The 18,797-nt window shown below is 48.5% G+C and overlaps 2 protein-coding genes across 2 annotated transcripts in view; one reads left to right on the plus strand and one right to left on the minus strand.

Annotated features, from left to right (window-relative positions):
• The window catches only part of LOC144168192 (phospholipid-transporting ATPase ABCA3-like), a 45,560-nt gene that overhangs the window by 15,395 nt on the left and 11,368 nt on the right, over positions 1 to 18,797 (plus strand). The window contains exons 5-6 of the mRNA XM_077697227.1: positions 3,579 to 3,737; positions 9,118 to 9,299. Of these exons, the coding sequence (XP_077553353.1) occupies positions 3,579 to 3,737; positions 9,118 to 9,299 (341 nt within the window). The remainder of the gene's footprint in view (positions 1 to 3,578; positions 3,738 to 9,117; positions 9,300 to 18,797) is intronic.
• Positions 9,377 to 17,487, minus strand: LOC144170912 (uncharacterized). Its single transcript, XM_077700920.1, has 2 exons — positions 16,403 to 17,487; positions 9,377 to 9,391 (listed from the first exon to the last, which is right to left on the minus strand). The coding sequence occupies exons 1-2, from the start codon at positions 17,234 to 17,236 to the stop codon at positions 9,377 to 9,379; spliced, it is 849 nt and encodes a 282-aa protein (XP_077557046.1). The 5' UTR covers positions 17,237 to 17,487.

Here is an 18,797-nt window from a genome sequence, read left to right on the forward strand (position 1 = left end):
AAAAAATCCGCTTAAGAACAGCCTTGCTAGTGCTCTTCTGTTAAAACGACCAACTTTCCGGGTGACCACCACTGCTGGTGATTCTGGGTAGCGAACATGGCTGTCTTGGCGGGGTGCGGTGGGGCATTTACGCAACCAGAGGGAAAGAAAGTTAAAAGAAAGCCACCCCGCGAAGCGAATTTAGGCCATGAAAGAAGGGAGCGAGCAAGAAAAAAAGACGCAGATAAAGCTACCACTTCTCCCACACTTCAACCGGCGGAGCCAGTGGCAAAACAAAGAACAAACAGCGAGGGCGAATTTTGTGGTCGATCTGCTCGGGAGGAGAGAGGCGCAAAACTACGAGGATAAAAAATATAAAAATAATGCAGAGGAAGAGACTTCCTGTTCGAGAACGTACCAGTTCTCCTGACCAATGCCGTTTCTCCGCGGGAGCATGTGAGCTGGCGTAGGTTCGCGTCGCGAGTCACGCCGCGTCACCACCGAGAAAGGGAGGAGTTCCCTCTCTGTCTCGGCTGCCATGTCGATTGAGGGAGCGAGTTGGACTGGAGTTGGACTGGATACAGCCAGGGAAGAGCACTTGAAGACAATTTTCCATCAAGCTGCGCATTCCAATAAATTTATTTTTGTTTGTTTTCGCCATTGCAAGTCTACTTCTTTCACCGTCCTGAAGCAAGATACTTTCATGCACCTCGGCGTGTTACCGATGCTTTTTTTCGGGGGAGGGCTTTTGATACGACAAACTTCTGGTAAGAGGAACAAATTATCACGGTCCCGTCGAGCTCTTCTTAACTAGAGTTCACTGTACTGTAACCAAACGCGTTCGGACAACGATTGTTTCTCACGTACGCACGCCACTTTTATCCCACAATTGAGTGACCGAAGGCGTTATCTAATAATTTTAAAAGGTTTGTAAACTTCAATATTTTAAAGTAATAATGGATATAGTACAGTGCAAACTAATCACAAGCGTCACTCGTTCTCAATAACGATGGTCTCGCCTGCACGGTACTGGAACTGTTATTTTCTGCCCAATCATTCTTGTTATACATAGCACGTTGACGAGCATCAAAAGTGAAGGCCCACTGCCACACTTCCCTAGCTTGAACGGGCGTCCAGATGATTTTTCGGAATCTGAGACAACCACATGTTTCAGTTTTTGACACCTGTTGCCTTCCTAACTCACCAGGTATGGTATGAGTGGCTTGAGTTATCTTGTATACAATATGATCAGAACCTTGGGTAAGACTTTTGAGGGATATCAGAAAGACAATCTCGAGCTTCAATATTGTGGTAAGAATGCACCAAGATTCAATATAGCACAAATAACGTCCCAAGAAAGGAAAGAAAAATGCAGTCGTGAAGGCCCGTAGGGAAAAGAATGCGTACACAGTAGGGCAAAAGAAAGCGCCGAAAGTAAGAGAGAATATTCGCACTACGTGCTCACGCAGCGGTGTGCCGAAAATGTCAGCACCATGCATCAATAGTTTTCTGGCGCTCGGCATAGGTCCAACTTTAAGGGTGTTGCAGTTGAAAGCCTTCAGTGCCGCATTCTGCGAAAAATTACCTTTGTTGTAGTTGTGGTCCGGCCAAGACAATCGTCGCCACTCTGAAGAGCACATAAATATAAAAAACACATGTGTGAATTATTGGCATTTGGTTCCGGGTTTCTCAGTACCAGATCGATTCTCTACTACTAGTCTGCTATCCCCGCACGTGCCCTTTGGTAGAACAAAAATTGTGGTAACTGTTTCTTTGTTCCTGCATTATAACCACATGGGGAGATTGGCCAGGAATCGGGACCTTTGAGTATAATGTGCCCGCTTCACAAAATTTACAAAACTCATAGGGAGAAACGTAAAAGCTATATAATAGCGCGTGCCGGATTACACCTGAATGTGGCGGTGCGTGAGTGAAACAGAAGTTCTCCAGGCGCATAGGGAAGCTGTGGCGTGTTTCAGTCTGCTTGCTGGCGTAGTTTGCGCCATAAGACGAAGACACAGAAGCGCAAAAAGAGACAAAAACAAGCTGTGGCAAAAAAAGAAGCTGGTCGAAGCATTTTGCGCCAAAAGACAGAAACAATAGCGATGAAATAGACGCAAATACGACATTGCAGCAAAAAAGTTGTTGACAATTATCCCCAGGCTTCTGCATCCAAACAACGTATACATAAGCAGGCGTAGGTGCCCGTTCACATCTTTTCTTCAAGTACGAATTGCGTGGTGCCCGGACGATCAAGGGATAGAGTGCTTTGCAAAAAGACACGGAAGGTATATTTCCTGTTGCATATTATTACCGCTGTTTGGGTCCCTTAATAAAAACACTAACTCGTTCACACCAAATAAACGTCATGAAAAGTGGTTATACCAGACACCAAGGCGCTCGCTCCTATCGCAGTGCTTGCAGGTTTGGTTGTGTCAAAGATGAGACCAAGAAAAGGATGCCTGGAGCAAAATTTACGTTTTGGCGGTGTGGCTATTGGTTGGCTAATAGCACCAATAGGCGCAACTCTATGGTACTGGCTCTTGGTTTTTTTCTTTTCCTGAAAGCACACTTGCCACAAAATGTTGCAGCTTTGCTGCTCCGTGGCCATCGCCATGCTATAAGGCGCGCCGTATGTCAGAGGGTGGCAAAATAATTCACTTCACCAGGAACTGTTTACCGTACTGCAAAATCTTGACACCCGGACATTTCCGTTTCCCGACTCCACCAAAAAAAATTGGGGCAAGGGGTGGCGATCGGGCGCGATTTTTTTTTTTTTGGGGGGGGGGGGGGGATGGGGCGGGCAAGAGTTGGTGGCTTAGTCACTGAACCACCGTGGTAGTTCACACTTGTGCAGTATTAGCTCTTACTAGTGTGTGATTTCAGTAGCCGAAATGAAATTTCCAAATGCGTACGTGAGCAGATTTAAGGAATGAACACTCCCCGTTAATTTTGCTCCTTGGTTGCTCGTGCATAGTCGCAGCGATGGGGAGGGCAAAGTTGATGTCTTCTATCACCTGCAGGCTGCGAAATACCTTTTTCTCAGCCTTTCACCGTTTTCCCCCCACCAGCACTAATATTCTATTGTCTTACTAAAGCGCATCCCTTTCGCCATGTTGTGACCGGGAATAGTGGTTGATGGTGTTTATTGGTCGGAATATAAAAATGCTTGGAAGAACAGGAATTTGATGTCGCGTGAAAAAAGCTTGTAAAGGCATTGAGCGTGCATTCTCTACAATCAATCACGGAACTGTTCCAACGTGGACCAGTAACCGTGGATTTTTCTTTTGTTTCGGTTTGGAATGAGCGTGATAAAAAAATACCGGATTGGTATCGAGTTCAGTTCCCGCCCAAATACTGGTTCTGTTCCGGTTTTTGTTCATGTTCGGTTTTCGTTTAAATCCCTAGTATGTATGTACATTTATAAATCACGATGAGATCAGACGGGCCTGCCAAAAATTTTAGGTTTAAAATATTCACCGCAGAAATAACCAGGAACCATACGGCAACGTCCTTAATGTCACCAAAATTACCATTTAGTTATGTCGAGGGTCCAGAAATTATGGACTGGGTTTCACCCGTTCCTTAATTCTTGATAGGGCCTGAGCTTCACCGTCCGCGCTGGTGAGTGCTTCGGTCTCTTGGCCGTTGACGGCGTGGGAAAGTCGACCACCTTCCGCATTCTGGCGGGAGAGTTGCTGCCGCACAAGGGTGATGCCTACATCAGTGGCTTCTCACTCGTTCGAGAAACCCAGAAGGTAAGACACACTTCGTGTCAGCCGTAAGACTCCAGATAATTTAAAGCAACTTACGGGTGGGGTCTCAGCGTGTGTAAGGTACACACCGGGAATGCATAGGCACATTGATCCTCGTTTGAGCCCGCTCACAGGTGCGGTCGGTCCATGAGCAGGTGAAGCAAGACACCACGCCCTTCTTCTACCCTAGTTCGGTAGAGTCCCTATGTGATATGTAAACGGCATCTTCCACGAGGCATGGGAGCGCTTTGTACAGGGAGTGTCTCTCATAAAAAGAGAAAGCAGCATATTCGACGTACGATACTGCGCAGCCATAAATAGATGTGCTGGCTGAGGAGTGCTGAGCAGTGACGTGGACGGGTACATTCACGTCGTAGTTGCGAAAAACAGTACATACCAGATGGTGATTTCTGGGCGCGGGCCCTCATGGCGACGTTTACTTCTGGAAGGCACGTCCAGAGGGCGCTGATGGTTCTTTTCGTTCTCTGATTTTAGAAGCATCGCTGGGCTACTTAAAAAGGATTAGTCATCTGTGAAAGAGTATGCACACATCTTTGTCTTTTATCGGAAGGAGTTGATCGAGCTACACGTGAATGATAAGTTGGAGGAGAAACCTCACGTATCAACATAAGTGTTGCGCTTTATCTTATCTATAGAGCAAATAATGTACGAGCATATATACAAAATAGTGGGTTCACAAATGAAAGTTTCGGGGTACACGAGGGCCGTATGTAAAAGGGGCACGGAATTCAACCAGCAACTTGCTTTCAAGCGGCAGTCTGACCTTCATATAGCCATTTTAGCATTGAATCAATTACGAAAGATGCCTCAATTGTTGAAAAATCACTAACCAAATAATGCATTCCTCTTCCTCATTTCCCTAGCAGCAATTCCATGAAGCAAACAGCGGCTGTTGTAACCGCTACTTGCGTCATGATAAACTAGAAGCAAGCCTGGCCGCAGTGACGTATAGCGGTGTGAAGCAACCAAATACAACGCAACCACGTACCGAGTGGTTTCGTGCTTTTCCGAACTCCGAGGTCCTTCGCTGCTCCTGACCACTAAGCAGAATGTTTCTTCACGGAACCATGATCAGTACTGTACGCTTTGTGAAAGAAAAGCATATTGTTCTTTATAGGGCTCGCGAATGTTGGCGTGTTGACGTCTAATCAACGGCTCGTGCGCAGCTCGCTCCCGCCCGCCTACTCGCATAGAGGAACCACTCCAAGCGTGGACCCGTAGCGCCATTCAGAGGCAGTTACGTAAGACGCTGCGCACTCCGGGGGTTGCGTCTACTTGAAAATACTCACCTTTTACAAAATAACCATACTCCTACATTATTAGGACTACGAGGGCCATAATAAATGTGGCTATGCCCACTCTACTAAGCAAGGGTTGAGCAATGTTCTGGCCGAGTATAGCACCAAAACCAAAACGAACTTGACGTTTCCGGCTGCGGCGCGACCTATCAGCTGTGCTCGCCTGATGTTGTTTCTAGCTTTGTTTTCATTCTTCGACGTTCAAACACTACAGCACAAACTTCAAGTGAAGTTTTTAAAACTTGTAAATGCGCATTGATAAACTTTCGTCCCATGATTTTAACACGCTGTATGGCCAGTAATGGCGACACCTATTGTTCACGTTTTCGATATTTTCTAGCTTATTTGTAAAAGCTACGCCTAAGAGTGCGATATTTGTGTTCTAGGTGAGCTAATTAATCGATCTAGGGCCACTTGTATTTTGTCTTTAGTGTCCCTTTAAAGGAGCCATGAAGACAAAACACAAGTTTGGTTCATTCAAAAGACGGCCTCGTTAGAATCAGAATCATACTGACACCAGTTTTAACGTAAAATTCGCTCAAATAAGCTACACAATTAGGAAAAGGGAGTGACCATGCGACCCTCTCGCTCATTTCCGCAACAGAACCTATGATGTCATACAAGCCTGCTCTGCGGTTGGCGGAGGCCGGCAAAAGCAAACGCAAATTAAGCTGAGCTTATAAGCTTGCACAACGAGCTATTTGTGCTTAAATTTAGGGCACATTCTTTTAAAAGCAATAAGAATGGTGGCACAAACAGTGGAAGTTATGAAAGCACAGTAAACATAGAAGTGCTGATGCGTACTGCTATTGGTACTACGCGCACTATGCTTGGTTTAGCTGCACAGCACTGTGGGCTTTGGGGTTGCCTCAGACGACACTGGCCGTTGGACGCAAGCAACGGTGTCTTACGTTACCATATTTGTCGAGTGAGCACTATGTTTCACGAGATGCTTATTTTCTCCCCGAACATAAACAAGCCAGGTTTAAATACGGCTTGCCATGGTATGGTTGCGACATCTAGGGGCAGTAACGTAAACAAACGCGCGAACCGCCGTAGGGTACCTCGTTGCCAGCGCCGCCGTAACGGGGTGGAGACACCCTTTGAATGGTCCCGTGCCGCCGCAATTGGGTCAACGTGCTCAACGTTTTGTTCTTTTCGTATCCCACGAGACCCAGCAATGCGAAACAGATGATATGATTCACGAGACCTAGCAACGAGAAACAAATAATATGATTTAAACTTCGCCAGTAAACCGCGTTGCGGCGATAATTTTAGCGGGGTTTTGATACAATGACTTCCTTCGGCGGCGAGCGACTGACCCAAAATGGCGGCACCAGCGTATACGTGTCTCCACCCTGTACGGGGTCTGTAGGGTGGAGACAGGACCTTCAAAGCAACCAGTCATAGCCAGGTGCTCCCGCCGTAGATGCAAGACTTGCAGGCACCTGCAGACCGACTGCATTGTAAAAAGCACAGCCAGTAATTAAGTCCACAAGATTAATTCAAGTTTTACGTGCACTTCATCCAACATTGTGTATATGTTGGAATGCTCAATGTGCCACAAACAGTATATAGGCGTAACGAGTCAACCTATGAGCCTACGTCTTAATGGTGACCGGGCAGATACTCTTAGCAAATCCTCCGTAGCTGTAGCGCAGAATTTCAACCAACCAGGCCACAATTTTGATGACCTTAAGTTGTATATACTTCAGTCAAACTTAAGGTCTCCTAGGGACAGGAAATACCGAGAATCCTATTTAATTCACAAATTCAATTCCATGGAACCTACTGGAATTAATGCGTCTAGGGGCAACTTGGAATCCTTGCGATATTCAACGGGAATACAGAAATAGGCACTGTCTTGCATATACCTTATCCAAAGACTATTACCCCTCCCTCTGGTCTTTATCTGGTCACCTAATTTCTTTTTTTTTGTCATTCCTTAGCTTCTAGCTTAATACTCGGACGCATCCCTCCAACCTTTGCTTTTGGAATTCCGTTTTATTTATTTTATTTCTCTCTTTTTTTTTTTTTACTCTGCGTGGTCTTGTGCCCCGTACGTCACTCTAACTTTCTCTTTTCGTTTTTGAGTTTCAGGACCGGCCTGTTCCTGGAATGTTACCGTGGGTGACACGTGCCATTTCAGTTGCCGGGTCATTGCTTTTTCTTTTGTGTGTGGGTTTGTGTGGTTTCCCTCCCTGTTTTTTTTTTCTTTTTCCTTGACCTATTTCCCCCTTCTCTCCTTTTCTTTTGAAATGAGGCTTGCAGATAGTTTCTGATAAGGACCCCACTCTCACCGCCTGGTCAGCTTCCGGCGGTTCTGAGAACCTTTCCGTATGCCCCGCGGCGGGTCAACAAACACCCTCTCATCCTTTCTCTCCAAAAATTCACCGAATATCAACCCCCGGCTGACTTCCCTGTGACCTACTTCGCGGCTCAAACTAGCGTCACTAAATAAAGTATTTTAGAGTATCGGCACTCTTTTCTATCATTGTTATGTGCAGCGGGAATTTCCATTGGTCGGTCGGCACCACGTGATGTTTGTTTACATATGGGCGCAGCCATTTTGTTTTTGGGTGCCTCTCCTCTCTCTCTCTCTCGGCTGCGAGGGCGATAGAGCGGCCCGTCGCACTCTGCCCGTCACAACCGGCGGCGGTTTCGTTCGGAAAGATGGCAACACTGCAAACCAGAAACAAAATGGCCCCCAGACGCCTCCGGGTGCCCGAAGTGGCGGTACTCTTAAGCGTAGCTTATTTAGTGACGCTAGCTCAAACTATATAACCTTCTTTGCCCCTCAATATCTCCCCCGACATACTCCCAAACCAATCCGCTTTCTCAATTTCACTTCCTTCTTTCCTTCTCCCCTCGCACCTGGAGACCTACCCCTATATAAAGCGTGCCAGCCAGGCGAGAGATTGCCCTGACGAAAGCAAGTCTCTTTGCTGAAATGTTGGCAACAATCTTGCTTTTACCTTGTTGAAAGTTTTTTTTTTCTTGTGTTCTCTACCATCTTCAAAAGTTCAACTGCTCCCTTTATATATATATATATATATATATATATATATATATATATATATATATATATATATATATATATATATATATATATATATATATATATATAAGGAGCACTGACACAGGCAAGATGGTAGGGAACACAAGAAAACTTCGAACAAGGTAGTGATCACTTTTGTTGCCAATGCAGCAAGAGACTTGCCTTCGCCAGGGCAAGTCTCTTGCTGAAACGTTGGCAACAACCATAGTCGCTACCTGGTTCGAAGTTTTCTTATATATATGTGTGTGTGTGTGCGTGCGTGCGTGCGCGTGCGTGCGTGCGTGCGTGCGTGTGTGTGTGTGTGTGTGTGTGTGTGTGTGTGTGTGTGTGTGTGTGTGTGTGTGTGTGCGTGTGTGTGTGTGTGTGCGTGTGTGTGTGTGTATGTGTGTGTATGTGTGTGTGCGCGTGTGTGTGTGTGTGCGCGTGTGTGTGTGTGTGTGTGTCTCTGTGTGTGTGTGTGTGTGTGTGTGTGTGTGTGTGTGTGTGTGTGTGTGTGTGTGTGTGTGTGTGTGTGTGTGTGTGTGTGCGTGTGTGTGTGTGTGTGTGCGTGTGTGTGTGTGTGTGTGTGCGTGCGTGTGTGTGTGTGTGTGTGTAGGGGCCGTAAGGTCATTGACATGGTAAGCAAAGCTTGTTCCGCAGAAACTCTTTTTCAATCATCGACAAGGCCACGGGGCCTGCAAAGTGACGCCATCATTGCCAGCTTCGTCTGTTGACGTGTCTTCTCCTATTTCTCGTCCGAGCTTGCTTTTCTTCTTGCCGGTAATCCCACTGTCGTGGATGCACGTCTCACACGGGTAGTCGTGAACGTGAAGCGCGCCCTCTTTAGTTGTCGCAAGCTCCCTATAGGTATAAATGCAGTTTCTTCCATATTTTACCACGCAGTTGTAGGCAAATGTAGAGTAAGAGTTCTAAGAAGCGAGTTTGTTGTAACTCCTGCACCCGAAATTGAATAACTGCAGCCAACACGCACAAAAGTACCATATTCATGCGTTTATAACCTCTGCAGTTTTGCCGCAACATCGGCTATTGTCCGGAGACGGATGGGCTGCTGGAAATGATGACTGGCACGGAGACGCTGGTGCTATTCGGCCGCCTTAAAGGCGTCGCCATAACGCCCCAGTACCTCCAGGCTCTTCTGGAGATATTTCACCTTGGCGAATACGCCGATCAGCTTGTGGGAACGTACAGGTACGTGGGCCTGCTGTGGGCTTGTTTATATTTGATAATCGGGGATATAAAGTTTTTATTTCAATATTTGGTAAATACTAGAGGAAGACAGTCTGCCAGAGGAAAGAATACGATAAGAAAATTGGGGGCAGTGAACAAGTTCAGCCATACAGTGTTGAATCATCTGAATGTGTTTGCAGTTGTAAGGAAGATTATAGTTACCCACCACGGTGGCTCAGTCGCTAAGGCGGTGTGCTGCTGAGCACGAGGACGAGGGTTCGATTCCCGGCCGCGGCGGCCGCTTTTCTGATGAAGACGAAACGCAAAAAAGTTACAGCCGGTCCACTCTACGTGAAAACTGTTGGAAATGCGGAGCACTGATTCGCCATAATGGGCTGTAGCGCCGTTATCCGCTCACTGCTACCACCCGACGCATTTCAAATTTCCCGCCTTCGCAGTGCTCGCGCGCCCCCTGCCTGAAACTGCGCCAGCAGGAGTTCTGTTCTTTTTGTGCTTGTTTTCCCTCCCGCATCGCCGCCCGACGTTCACGAATGGCTGCGGCTTCTCGCTGGCGAAGTTCGGCGTCGGCGGCTCGCTTGCGGCGCTTGCGCTCAGCATCCGCAGCACGCCGCCGCGCCGCCTTCTCTTCCCGCGAAGACATTGTCGATGAAGTCGATGGTGAAACATGAAACGTGCCGTGAACCCCCTGCCGCGGCTATGACGCAACGTGGAGCGGCTATGACGCAACGTGGCGCGGCTATGACGCAACACAATCCAACACAATCCACTTTAATCCAATCCAATCCAAATCCAAACCAATCCAAGCCAAGCCAATCCAATCCAAGCCAAGCCAATCCAATCGAATCCAATCCAATGCCAGACCGACGGGGAGCGATGCGGACTACGGACGCCAACGCGGGTGACATCGTGAGTTACTGAAATGCTCTGCATTTAAAACGCCCGTGTGTACGAGATTTAGGCGCTCGTCAACGATGCCCAGGTGGTCAAAATTAATCCCGAGGCCTCCAGTACGGCGTCCCTCATCGCCTGCGTTGCGTCGGCGCGTTAAACCCTACAATCAATCAATCAAGATTATAATGATATTTGAAATGAGGACTGAGTGCGTGATATTTGCCCAGTCAAGTTAAGGACTCGACAAAATGTTAGACGCTGTTTAATTGAACGGCTGGCTCTCGCGCGTTCGGGTGACCTCGACATGCTAATAAATATTCTCACGAGCATGCGCGATAACGCCACTCATAATTCCGAAGGTTGGTGTTGAACGCACCCGTCATAACCGTGGAGGAAATGTACCCGGGCCGTTTTCTCTCCTTTCTTTTATACTTGGCTGCTGTACAACAGCTGTGTCTGATGTTGCTTTTCTCCCGCAAAGCTCATATAGATGAAGACAGCAATGCTCCCCTGAAGGGGGGAGGTGAGGAGGAGGCCCTCATCTGCAATTCCACGTCAGCGGATGTTTTTATATCTGGATGAGTGCGGAAAAGTGTCTGAAAAAAGGAGTGAAATGAGCTTGACTGGGCCCATTGCCTACGCTCAACGCCAGCAACGTCACTTATTGATAAAACAGTAGACGATAAACTTGCACGAAGAGAAAAGGCCCTAATGCAGTAGAAGCGAACCAACACAAAATCAAGGATCAGAGTAAAGGCCCGACCGTTTTCATGCCCACGCGGTACACTAGAGTTAACACTGCTATCAGAGGCTTGAATAGTTTTGTGGACTTGGTCAACTTGACTATTTGCGTACTAGCAGATCATGCGTTGGGTGTGGTATTGTAGAAAAATTCTATGTAGCGCATTTAAAATAATGTTTACATCGGAAGAACAGATCCTAAAAATGGGCTTCCATCTAAAAACTGCCTTCCGTAACGCTAGACACAGGCTCTATAGGCCGCATTTTGAGACATCAGTCTCAAGCCAGCAACAGTGCTTGCTATGCCTGTGGGTACAAGGGCTTCGAGGTGATTGCAAGGAAGGCTGGGTATCCCGCACTACCTTTGTCATAGTCACGAAGACATGCATACGTTACATATGTGTACTTCTCCGCCGCTTTAAATAGGAGCATATGCTGTCGCATGCTTCTACCTGCACAGTACGCTCCATAGGCCGTTGCTTAGAGACAATATTTGGGCTAATGCGTGCACATGAAAAGTGCTAGTACAAGAAAGGATGTAGTAGTCAAGATAGCTGAGAAAACCACAAACTCGAGGTGAGACCATCACAGAGGCTAGCGCGTTTGTATTTGTTTCATTTTTTGTGCATTGTGCTTTAAGGACGAAAAACCTCACAATATTTTTAGCCGGTTGCTTGTGATAAGCCTCGACCGTTCCTTCTGGGTTTGTGGCTGTCCTGTGGCAATTGCCTAGCGAATGCTGTGAACAATTCTTTGTATACATCGCGAAGGTTAGGTCGGATGCCTTGTCGCACGAGGACTCAGAGGCTCGTATCAAGTGCGTGAGAACTATATATCAAACGCGACTTACCTTACCGCAGTTTAGGATTCATGAACATACTGTTATGCGCGCATGTGTGTACACTGTGCACGAAGATGTTAAAAAGAGAATAAAAAGGAACTAATCAGTACGGGGTGTCAAATTGAAGTCTCACTTGGTGCCAAGAGACCACCAGTAGCAATCGAATTCTCCCTCTGTTTTAGAGCATTGGAGAAATTCTGGACTTCTCCCGCACTTTAATGATCTGTTTAAGATCAACGAGGTCGGAGGACTGGTTTATCGTGATTTGTAACATTGATATCCAGGGAAACCACGAACCTCAAGTACAGCCTGTTACTTGATACACCTACATAATCATCTACTGAGAACAAAGCTGCCCCGAGCTTCTAACCACATTTAAATACTGGGCGCGGCGCTACCCGTGGCATCAACCACAAACGAATAAACGTTAAGCAAGAAATTATGGCTGGCTTTCTAGCAGAATGATAGGGCTCAGGTTTGCGCTCTATGAACACGACGACTTTTTTATACAGAATTTCCTGCAATATATGTGTCGTGTCCGCTCCTTTGGGAGCGGTGATGCGAGCAAAAGACTGACGCCACTCCGATGTAGCCGCAAACAAGAAAAAGCCCCGTGTTTATTTCACAGCCGCGTTTTATACAATCCAGCCAGTGACGTCACCTCGGCCCGCGCACCCTGGTGCGCAGCCGCAACAGAGATAACAGATAACACGACATCTCCCCCTTTTTTTTTTTTTAAGGGTTTTCAACACAACACAAAAGTAATCTACAAAGCCCCAACAGAAACAAGTGAACGTATCAACTGTAGCCATATCGCTCTAGCGGTCTTATTTCGCGGCCGTAACATGTCACATAACCGCCCGGCCTTTGTTTATTCAGCGGAGTGGCCGGCGTTAGATTCAACGTGGAAGGCTCTGAAGAGGCGTTGCCTTCCTCGGATTGCCCCGTAGCGTTGGGAGTGGCAGGAAAGTCGTAAGACGGGGCATGCCCGCTGGTTCGCTCACTGTACCTAACCAATGTCCTCCTGTTTCTCTCCAGCTCCGCTCCGTCATCGGTCCGCACCCTATACGACCGAGGCCTCAGGGCTGAACTCAACACCGTTGCCGGCTTTTTGCAGTCTTTTATCCACACCCGGTTTCCTGGTGCGAGGGGTGGCAAGGGGGTAGCCGCATGGTGACGGTCGTAGTCGATCCTTTGCTTGTTCCGAACTGCCTCGTCTCTGCTTTGAAGGCTCCTGAAACCCCGAGCCTTTGATGGTACAAGTTTTTTCGGATGCACCGGGAGCGTAGAGCGTAAGCGCCTGCCCATCAGTAGCTGGGCTGGACTTGTGCCCAACGGCCCAGGGGAGTCTCTATACGCCAGGAGGGCTAGGTACGGGTCAACCGATTTTTCCAAGAGCCGTTTTACAGTTTGTACCGTACGCTCGGCTGCCCCGTTTGATTGCGGGTACCTGGGGCTGGATGTGACGTGATGGAAGCTGTAACTGGCCGCAAACGCAGCAAATTCTGCAGACGCGAACTGAGGACCGTTGTCAGTCACAACAATTTCTGGGATCCCGTGCCTGGCAAATACGCTCTTCATTTGTACAATGACCGCCGAAGAGCTTGTGGAAGATAAAAGGGCGAGCTCCGGATAACGAGAAAAATAGTCTACGACCACGAGGTAGTCTCTTCCGCGCAAGTGGAAAAGATCAGCTCCTAGCTTTAGCCAAGGCAAGCTGGGAGACTGATTGCATCATCGGTTCGGCTTTTTGAACGCGCAGCGTCGCGCAGTCCTGACAACTATTAACCAAAGCTGCCAGCTCGGCGCTGAGACCTGGCCACCACACCGATTCCCGAGCCCTTGCGCGACATTTCACAATGCCCTGGTGTCCCTCATGCAATGAACGGAGAACTTCGCTCCTTAGACTCCGAGGCACCACCAAACGAGACCCATGCAGAAGAACACCGCCACATATCGTGAGGTTTGCTCTTTGCGACCAGTAAGGACTCAGCCAACTGCTTACTTTTGCGCAACGGGGCCAGCCTGCCCTACAATACCAGCGAAGTTGTTTGCAAGTCTCATCTTTTTCTTGCGCCCTCTTCATTTTGTCCCAGTGTGCTGAAAATTTGAGTTCGCCAATACAGCCTTCTACGTGGCTCGACACTTCGCTGCAACCCAGCTCTCCCATCGCTAAACCAGCTTCCTTGCACGGTGCCCGGGAAAGAGCGTCGGCGGTACCAATCTGCTTTCCTGGGACATAAGATACCGAAAAGCAAAATCGCATGAGCCTTAACCGGAACCTTTGTATTCTGGGGGGCAGCACATCAATCGGCGACTGCCCCAGCAGCGATACAAGCGGTTTGTGGTCTGTCTCAAATTGAAATTCCAGCCCTATCAAAAAACACTCGAGCCTTTCTGCCGCCCACGTCAGCGCCAGCGCTTCCCTTTCTATTTGCGCGTATCGTTGCTCCGTTGGTGTTAATAGGGAGTTTTAGCTGACCGTTTTTGACGCTCCGCTATGCGCCCGACGTACCACTCAGCACAACCGGAGCGTCAGCAGCAGAAAGGCTTTTAGCTAAGCGATAACCGTGTCTCCCTCGACAGGGAATGATTCGCGTGACTGGACGATTGGCGTGCGCGTGCAAACCAAAACTTCATCCTAAAGGAAACATAAGAATTTACATTTGGTCGCCCGAACAGAGCAAAATACTGTGTTTCTTGGCCTCATTTAACCGTTTTTTGTATAATGTAGTCGCTGACATGGCACAATTTTTCTAGATAACAAAAAAGAAGCCGATAAACTTTGGAAAAGCCAAGCCAAGGCTGTCTTTCCCGGCGCTGCATAGAAGCAGCCCCGCGCCTCGGTCGACGTTTTTCGCTTCCGTTCTAAAGCTCGTTGAGGTGTGTGGCACTTTTGCCTATTCGGAAGCGCTTTCGCGATTTCGTCGCTCGTGTTTCAACTGACGAAACGGAGTTCGCCGCAGCGCGCTCGCCTCGCGGGAGCAGCCATGTTAAAATTCCGCACGGTAGCGTAAGCTGCCGCGACGGTCCGCTAAGAGGCCCCAGTTAGCGGAGCGGGGATCCGCTCCGGTATCGCCGGTAGCACGCTAGCGCGCCACGCATGCGCAATGGCCCTCCCGCTTGCTATCGGAGCGGAGCGGACCGTCAGAAACGGTCAGCTAAAACTCTCCAATGACCGAGAGTGATACGCAACGGGCCGCCTTTCGCCGTCCGGCTGCACTTGCATCAGCACACAGCCGAGACCTACCGACGATGCGTCGGCCGACACAATGGTGCGCAGCTTGGGGTCGAATTTCGCGACGCATTGCGCCGAGGTGATCAATGCTTTTAGAGCCTCGAATGCTCTTTGCTGAGGCGGGCCCCAATGCCACTCTCTGTCTTTCAAGAGCAGACTGCGGAGCGGTGCTGATACGTCAGCAAGATTGCTCACAAACCTTGCCAGACAGTTTATCATGCCCAAAAACCTGCGTACATCCGCAACACTTTTTGGCGTAGCCATCTCGTTTATGGAGTGAACTTTTTGGGGATCTGGCCTGATTCCTGAAGAATCGACCACGTATCCTAAAAACGCTACCCGTGTGGCACAAAAAGAACACTTTGCCCGATTAAGTGTCACGCCAGCTTTTACGAGCCTTTCGAGTACTGCGTGCAGCCGTTCGTCGTGTTCCTGTTCCGTTGATCCGTAAACCAAAATGTCATCCATTAGGTTCACCACCCCTGGGAGGCCCTCCAAGATTTCAGCCATTTGCTTTTGGAAGTATTCCGGAGCCGAGCTGATACCGAACGGCAGTCGCTGGAAGCAGTACCTACCGAACGGAGTGATAAAAGTTGTCAGCTCCTGGCTTTCTTTTGCCAACTTAACCTGGTGGAACCCGGAATTGCATCCAATTTCGAAAAGTATATGGCCCCCGCCAATTGCCCAAGGGCGTCGTCTATAGTTGACAACACAAACTGTTCACGTAGGACGCTCTTGTTCAGCTGGGTTAGGTCCACGCATATTCGCACTTCCCCGGATGGTTTTACTACTGGCACTATTCCTGCACACCATTTAGTCGGACCGTCAACCTTCCGAATGACCTCACTTTCGACCATTTTGTCCAACTCTAGTTTGATAGGGTCCTTTAACGGAATGGGTATTCGTCGAGGTGTAAAAATTGCGAAGGGAACCGCGCCCTCCTTCATGCGAATGGTGTATTCGCCGGGCATCGTGCCCAGGCCACGAAAGAGCTGCGGATACAAGTACTCGTACTGTTTATCATCAACAGCATCAACAAATTTGACCACACCGAGGGCTTCAATTGCTGGGAGCCCTAGCAAAACACTGCAGTGACTCAACAACGTACACTGTTTGTCGCGCGGTTTTGCCTTTCCAAACTATCTCAGCAGGAAAGGAACCCTTAACATCAAGGCGCTCATCTGCGGCGCTTCTCAACACAGCTTGTGATTTGTCTATGCGAGGCGGAACACCGGGGAAATCGGGCGGAACGACAGTGACCTCGGCTCCCGAATCAATTTTTGCACACACGCGTACATTGTTAATACACACTTCCGCGTATCTGGCATTACAGCTGCCGAGTGTCCCGAGAAAAAAAATTTGTCCTTCGCCTTCTAGCACAGACACGCCCACCTGGTTGTTTTCCTTAGACTTCTGGCAGACCACGGCGAAATGTCCTTTGGTTCCACAAAGGTAGCACCGTGATAACCGTGCGGGGCACCGGGTTCTCGCATGATTCTCACGTCCACAGAACCGGCACCCTGGTAGTCGGCGGTTTTCTCGTGACCATGGCTGCAGCGACTGTCGTTGCTGTTCGGTGGTGCGCCCCTCCCGGTTGATAAACGGCTCGCTCGGTGTCCGTTGAATGGTGCCCAGTTCTCCAGTCGTTGCCTCGTTGCTGTCGGCCCGAAGTTCCAGTTGCTGTCGGTGGACTGTTTCCTTGAGTCTGGCCTTCGCTAGAGCGGTCGCTAGCGTAAGAGTGGCATCCATCTGGAGAGCTTCTGACAGCTGTGCGTCTCGGAGGCCTACGACAAATCTGTCCCTGATCATGCGCTCCCGGAATTCTGCAAATTCGCAGCGGTCGGCTAGCTCATGCAGGGCTGTCACAAACTTGTCCACGCTTTCTCCGGGCTCTTGCTTCCGGCGATGAAAATTAGCGCTTTCGTAGACTATGTTCTTGGCGGCCACGAAATGAGCGTCAAACTTTGTCTTCACCACCGCGTAGCTTCGGGACTCTTCCTCCGTCAGGCCGAACGTTTGAAAAATTTTCCTGGCCTGCCTGCCCATGGTGTACAACAGCGTCCTCACCTGGGCTTCCTCCGTTCTGTCGTTGAGCCCCGATGCGTAGCGGTAGTCGTCGAAGGACGTAATCCATTCTGGCCACTCGGAAGTCCTGTCGAAGTTGAACGGCGCAGGCGGTGGCAGGGCGGCCGCTGGTGGGCTGGCTGCCGCTTTCTGGTCCGTCATCGTACGAACGAGTGCAGGGTGAATGCCGCAATGCCACCGAGGGAGAGGAGGCTCATCCCACTTCTGGCACCATGTCGTGTCCGCTCCTTTGGGAGCGGTGATGCGAGCAAAAGACTGACGCCACTCCGATGTAGCCGCAAACAAGAAAAAGCCCCGTGTTCATTTCACAGCCGCGTTTTATACAATCCAGCCAGTGACGTCACCTCGGCCCGCGCACCCTGGTGCGCAGCCGCAACAGAGATAACAGATAACACGACAATATGTGCTTGAAATACTGCAGCGTGAAACAAACTCGCCAGCATTTAGTATACAGAAACCATTTAATCTTTCATAACCACAGAAAATTGACCGATTTTTAGAGGCCTAAGAAGACCTTCTTTTCTGCTAAACATATCGGTTAGACACTAACTACAGCAACTTAAAATGCACGTGATTTAACGCCCTTTCCAACAACAGCAATTTTTAAAAGTTTTCAGACATCATAGTTGCGAAACAAATATCAAAATCAAAATGTTTGCCAAGTCGTAGTAGAAAATTATAAACAAGGAATTGTGTATAACAAACTACCAGTGGTAACAAGATTCCGAATATACATGTTGTTGGGAAACACTTCAAAAAACGTCCTAAAAGAAATGTTGACTTGCGCGGAACAGTTTGTCAGATATAAAAAAAAAAGGTAGCACGCGTGGGGCCCGCGCCATGCGGTGAAGCCCAACATCGTTTCAAAATGCGCAATTTTTGGTGGTTCCCTGGAAGAAATCTGGCAGTTTGACATTATCAGAGGCACCAATAGGTGACAATGCAACTAAAAACGTGTTGTCAATGACAGAATTGCATTTACTGATGGCACAGTGTCCGGGACAAGAACACGATGCGGAAAAATCTGCCCGGAGTTGAAAACGAAACTCGGTGGCTGATGCTTGTTGACATTCACTGTCAGTTATGTCTCAAAAGTTAAAATTTCGGTTTATTATCATCTTCGTACGCGCTAATGTAGCCCTGCTTGCAGGAATGAGGCGCGAAGCGCAAGAATCGTGCTCTGAAAGCTGTCACCCAGTAGCTGTTTTGCAACAAAAAGTTCCACACAAGCCTCCTGCATTGCAGCGCCACCTAACATTTTTGAAAAGAAACAGTAAAAACTTATTGTAAACTTTGTCTGAAAGACAGACTAAGGAGCAATACTAGACCTCTGAAGCAGATACCCTCGCCAGTAGTATTAACTCTATGTACCCTCGTATGCATAGTTTCCTGCAGTATACTTAGTAGGAAACTACGCTCGTATGGTAACGAAACTGGCCGGCGAACAGCTGGCGGTGTGCAAGGCCGGTTTGAAGCGCTGGGGTTATCTTTTTAGTTGCATCAGAAGTTCTTGTCGCAGAAATCGTGTTCGGGTGGGATGAAATGAGGAGCGGACGCCGAAGGCGCCGTGGCAGATTGGCTTTAAGTTGGGTAACTGCGTACTAGCGTCAAATATGAGCTTCGCGATGAAGAAACGCAACTGAAAGTGTTGTAAACCCTTTTTATATGGTCTCGTAATAAGCAGAACTACGGCACTTGTGCA

Source organism: Haemaphysalis longicornis, unplaced genomic scaffold (assembly GCF_048455015.1).
Source record: "Haemaphysalis longicornis isolate Haplotype H1 unplaced genomic scaffold, Haemaphysalis longicornis Haplotype H1 scaffold_2, whole genome shotgun sequence".
In the NCBI taxonomy this organism is placed as follows: Eukaryota; Metazoa; Arthropoda; class Arachnida; order Ixodida; family Ixodidae; genus Haemaphysalis; species Haemaphysalis longicornis.